The following is a 6,451-nucleotide window of genomic DNA, read 5'->3' as shown; positions in this document are numbered from 1 at the left end:
TCAAAAATTATATGTATTTGACATCATCGGTTTGTGAGAGAATTATGTTTTATAGGTATGTATGAACCAAATCCAATCTGCTGCTGAAATTACTTTACTTTATAATCGATTTGTAGGTTTATGGTATTTTTTGCTGCAACAACTACAACAGAATTTGACAGCTATGAGATATTAGATTTCTACATGAATTTTCTTCTTATAGAAAGCTTTCAGTATGACTTCACTGCCATCTGCTGTCAAATTTAATGATCCCCACTTTCTTTATAATTTTAATAGATCATTCATGCCAAAGAAATTTCCACAAAAATGGATCCATTATAGTTACAAAATATTTTAATTATCAAAATTACTTACCCCTCTTTTTCCCAGTTTTAGTAGTATTTTTATAATAAACATAATATTTGCTTTCACTCTAGCACACACTTTTTTCTATATATCTCTCTCTTTCTCTCTCTTTCCCTTTGTCTAGCGCTAGCATTAGCTACTGGTAACCAGTAGTACGTTTTAATTATTAAACTTTAATTTAAATAATGAAATGTTATGCATAATTTGTAGTGATTTTTATATAAAATTGTTAATAATTTTATTGTTTAGCATGGTGAAAAAGGGGGCGAGGGAAAGAGATGGACCGAGGAGTGTATATTGGTTTAAATAAAACAAAATTCAAGTCTAAATGGTTGCAATAACATAAATTTGAAAACAAATTACAAAATTTTGAATAAATAATAAATAAATTTATTGAGAAATTGTTAAAATTTTATATTAATAGTGCTGATTTTGAAAATTGTTTAAATATAAAAGATCTTTTAAAAAGCTTTATTAACTTATTATAATAAAGATCTGTAAAAAATATAGTAAGTGCACGAATTTCATTTATATTTATCTGTTTTTTCTGTGAGAAATATTTTGAAATATCAGTTTAAAAGTTTGTAGTTGGTAGCTCCTTAAAGTTTTAATAAATAGCCGTTATTTTTGTAATTTTTTCAAAACATTTATTTAGTTTTTATTGTAGTTAATAAAAGAGTATTTCTTAATTATATATAAATTATTGAGATTTTTAGTAAACCAGTTACTTAATTTTAAACATTTTTTCTTGGTAAAGTAAACCAGCTACATATGATTTTTTTTGTTAAACATAATTAAAATTTTTAAAAATCTTATAAAACTAAAATATAACTTAATTAATAATTTGCTTAAAAACTAAAAAATACTGATAATAAGTATTAACACGTATATATACAATAACAATTTTTCCCAGTCTGTACTCTCTTTCACAAGCAACCGAAACTTTTCTATAACTCCCGCACAACAGGAATGCAAAAAATTCGCTTTTTTTCGGATATCGATCATTTAACCAAAGAAATTGGGCACAAACAACTTCTTGCGTTTGGCATGTGTCTGATGATAACGCACTAAGGGAGTATATTTAACACCATTCTGATCCGATTCATTTGAATCCCCAGTATCTTGACGTCTACGGCCGGTTTGTATATCTGTGGGATTAACGGGTGTTATTTCGCCATCATCAATGTAGTAGTAACCACGTCTTAGACGATTTAATAGAGAATCTTTGGGAGCTACTGGACGAGTCTGATAGTTCGAAAAGTATTCATCATTGAAACGATCATCAATATCAACGGGTGTTGAAATAAATGTATCCAAATCTGTAAATGCCCGAGCCGAAGTTTCAGCGATGAGGGTAAAGAGCAGGCAGAGCAAGAGAGTGATATAGGGTATAAGGTGCTAAAAAGAGAAGAGATGAGAAAAGGAGAAAATTAGTAAAAATTCCATTAAAAAAGTTGTGGTTTAAAATTCCAGAAAAGTAGAGTTATAAGAAATCTAGCGTTTAAATGGCGTTTTCTTGAGTTGGAAAGAGATTTGAGCAAATATTCTGTTACAATTCTAAATTTTCGCTTTAAAATTTACAAATTAAATGTTTCAAGAAGTGAAAAATTTAAAATTCTTTAAAATTTTCTTAACACTTTCTAATTTTTTGAAAAATTCTTTTAAAAACTTTTTCAATCTTTTCACTTTTATAAATTATAATGATCTTTCCAGATTCTTACCATCAAATCCATTGTAATAGCAGCTGTTGCAAAAACTTGTTGTAATTTTTGTAGAAATTTTCAATAATATTCCAAATCTTGCTTAATCCTTTAATAATCCTTTTTCTTTCACAGTAGTTTTATATAAACCGTTTAGCTTAATTTCTCTCTAGACGAAATCACTTCTTCTTAAAAAAAAAAAAATTCTAAATGTTTTCTTTTTTACTTCAAAAAAAGTTCTTAATCCGCGTGTTGTTAACAATTTGAAATTCAATATAATTCTGTTGATTAATTGATATTCATAGAGAGTTTTTATAGGAAATCAATAAGTTAGAAAATTAAAAAATACAATTTTAAGTGAATTAATATTTTCACACCAACTTGCGAAATGATATATAAAATAGTAGCTCTTCTTGCTTCTCCCTAAAAAAAAGTACTACCCAAGCCCCGCTGGAATATAAAAAATCTGAACTTTAAACATAAAGCAATCGTAATAAATAAACTCCTCGTTAAAATAAAGGGGCTAGAAAATAAAAAATTCTAAAATTATTGTTTTTTAAAAATGACGCAAATTTAGAAATTATTTAGTTGTCAATATTGAAAAAGTAATAAAAATAAAATCTTATGCACGATCTAAAATACTTTTAAATACCTATCAAAAAAACCGTGACTCATTTGTATAAGAGTGTGAAATTTTCATAAGTTTATTAAATCTTTATCAAAAAATATAATAAAATTTTTATGATTTTAGACCCATCTATCTAATGAGCCTTTAATTATTTATAAATTTCATATAATTTTCCATTAATTTTATAGGAATATTTTCTTTTAACTAATTTGTTTCAGTCAATTAATTAAGTTAGTTTAACCAAATCATCAAAATTTTATTTTATTTTTAAAGTTAACTGCCACAATTTCATTTGTATTGTTTTATTAAAATCCTACTTTAACCGTTAATTTACAAAATTTCTGGCTCAATACCTATAATATTATTAAGTCTCATGATCTATTTACATATATATCCGCTTTGTATAAACTTAAAAAGTGCGATAAGTTCGCCCATTGCTCATTTGTTTCAATTGTAAAAATTTATCAAAAAAGTCGTTTATTTGTTAAATAAAAATTTAGCGACAAGATCCAATACGAGCAGAAATTATTCATCTAAGCATGACATTTTGGGCACGAGACCTTTAGTATCTTTTCGTAGAAATATGTCATGAAATATCTTTTATGCAAATTAGTTATTTCTAAGTGCGAAAAAGATGTTTTTACACCAAGCTACAGAATAATTCTGACTTATTATGGTTTGTTTTTAAATTAGAATACAGTCGGATTCAATAATTTTTCTATCTGTGGTATATAGGTGAGTGCTTCGCGATGGATTAGTATTGTAATCTGTAAGATTGAAGGTTGAGGGTTTGATTCCCATTTGAAGGGAGCGTCAAACTGGACGGGGTGGACAGATATAACTGCTACTTTTGATTTGATCCTTTCAACTAACTAACTAACTAATTAACTAACTAACTAACTAACTAACTAACTAACTAACTAACTAACTAACTACTAACTACTAACTAACTAACTAACTAACTAACTAACTAACTAACTAACTAACTAACTAACTAACTAACTAACTAACTAACTAACTAACTAACTACTAACTAACTAACTAACTACTAACTAACTAACTACTAACTAACTAACTAACTAACTAACTAACTAACTACTAACTAACTAACTAACTACTAACTAACTAACTAACTAACTAACTAACTAACTAACTAACTAACTAACTAACTAACAACTAACTACTAACTAACTAACTAACTAACTACTAACTAACTAACTACTAACTACTAACTAACTAACTAACTAACTAACTAACTACTAACTAACTAACTAACTAACTACTAACTAATACTAACTAACTAACACTAACTAACTACTAACTAACTAACTAACTAACTAACTAACTAACTAACTAACTAACTACTAACTAACTACAACTAACTAACTAACTAACTAACTAACTAACTAACTAACTAACTAACTAACTAACTAACTAACTAACTAACTAACTAACTAACTAACTAACTAACTAACTAACTAACTAACTAACTACTAACTAACTAACTAACTAACTAACTAACTAACTAACTAACTACTAACTAACTAACTAACTACTAACTAACTAACTAACTAACTACGAACTAACTAATAACTAACTAACCTAACTAACTAACTAACTAACTACACTACTAACTAACTACTAACTAACTAACTACTAACTACTAACTAACTAACTAACTAACTACTAACTAATAACTACTAACTAACTAACTAACTAACTAACTAACTAACTAACTAACTAACTAACTAACTAACTAACTAACTAACTAACTAACTAACTAACTAACTAACTAACTAACTAACTAACTAACTAACTAACTAACTAACTAACTAACTAACTAACTAACTAACTACTAACTAACTAACTAACTAACTAACTAACTAACTAACTACTAACTAACTAACTAACTAACAACTAACTAACTAACTAACTAACTAACTAACTAACTAACTAACTAACTAACTAACTAACTAACTAACTAACTAACTAACTAACTAACTAACTAACTAACTACTAACTAACTAACTAACTAACTACTAACTAACTAACTAACTAACTAACTACTAACTAACTAAACTAACTAACTAACTAACTAACTAACTAACTAACTAACTAACTAACTAACTACTAACTAACTAACTAACTAACTAACTAACTAACTAACTAACTACTAACTAACTAACTAACTAACTACTAACTAACTAACTAACTAACTAACTAACTAACTAACTAACTAACTAACTAACTAACTAACTAACTAACTAACTACTAACTAACTAACTAACTACTAACTAACTAACTAACTAACTAACTAACTAACTAACTAACTAACTACTAACTACTAACTAACTAACTAACTAACTAACTAACTAACTAACTAACTAACTAACTAACTACTAACTAACTAACTAACTAACTAACTAACTAACTAACTAACTAACTAACTAACTAACTAACTAACTAACTAACTAACTAACTAACTAACTAACTAACTAACTAACTAACTAACTAACTAACTAACTAACTAACTAACTACTAACTAACTAACTAACTAACTAACTAACTAACTAACTAACTAACTACTAACTAACTAACTAACTAACTAACTAACTAACTAACTAACTAACTAACTACTACTAACTAACTAACTAACTAACTAACTAACTAACTAACTAACTAACTACTAACTAACTAACTAACTAACTAACTAACTAACTAACTAACTAACTAACTAACTAACTAACTAACTACTAACTAACTAACTAACTAACTAACTAACTAACTAACTAACTACTAACTAACTAACTAACTAACTAACTAACTAACTAACTAACTAACTAACACTAACTAACTACTAACTACTAACTAACTAACTAACTAACTAACTAACTAACTACTAACTAACTACTACTACTAACTAACTAGACTAACTAACTAACTAACTAACTAACTAACACTAACTAACTACTAACTAACTAACTAACTAACTAACTACCTAACTACTAACTACTAACTAACTAACTAACTAAACTAACTAACTAACTAACTAACTAACTAACTAACTAACTAACTACTAACTAACTAACTAACTAACTAACTAACTTAACTAACTAACTAACTAACTAACTAAACTAACTAACTAACTAACTAACTAACTAACTAACTAACTAACTAACTAACTAACTAACTAACGAACTAACTAACTACTACTAACTAACTAACTAACTAACTAACTAACTAACTAACTAAACTAACTAACTAACTAACTAACTACTAACTACTAACTAACTAACTAACTAACTAACTAACTAACTACTAACTACTAACTACTAACTAACTAACTAACTACTAACTAACTAACTAACTAACTAACTAACTAACTACTAACTAACTAACTACTAACTAACTAACTAACTAACTAACTAACTAACTACTAACTAACTAACTAACTAACTAACTAACTAACTAACTAACTACTACTAACTAACTACTAACTAACTAACTAACTAACTAACTAACTAACTAACTAACTAACTAACTAACTACTAACTACCTACTAACTAACTAACTAACTAAACTACTAACTAACTAACTAACTAACTAACCTAACACTAACTAACTAACTAACTAACTAACTAACTAACTAACTAACTAACTAACTAACTAACTAACTAACTAACTACTAACTAACTAACTAACTAACTAACTAACTAACTACTACTAACTACTAACTAACTAACTAACTAACCTACTAACTAACTAACTACTAACTACT

The 6,451-nt window shown here is 26.4% G+C and overlaps 1 protein-coding gene across 1 annotated transcript; it reads right to left on the bottom strand.

The window, feature by feature from the left end:
* Nucleotides 1-1,070: 1,070 nt before the first annotated feature.
* Nucleotides 1,071-2,321, bottom strand: LOC119605244. Its single transcript, XM_037958228.1, has 2 exons — nucleotides 2,067-2,321; nucleotides 1,071-1,743 (listed from the first exon to the last, which is right to left on the bottom strand). The coding sequence occupies exons 1-2, from the start codon at nucleotides 2,076-2,078 to the stop codon at nucleotides 1,351-1,353; spliced, it is 405 nt and encodes a 134-aa protein (XP_037814156.1). The 5' UTR covers nucleotides 2,079-2,321; the 3' UTR covers nucleotides 1,071-1,350.
* Nucleotides 2,322-6,451: the final 4,130 nt, after the last annotated feature.

Source organism: Lucilia sericata, unplaced genomic scaffold (assembly GCF_015586225.1).
Source record: "Lucilia sericata isolate MDLA Ls3-8-SP2 unplaced genomic scaffold, ASM1558622v1 Contig000467F_arrow, whole genome shotgun sequence".
Lineage (NCBI taxonomy): Eukaryota > Metazoa > Arthropoda > Insecta > Diptera > Calliphoridae > Lucilia > Lucilia sericata.
Note: the sequence above shows the minus strand (reverse complement) of the source record. Positions and strands in the feature narration are given on the sequence as shown.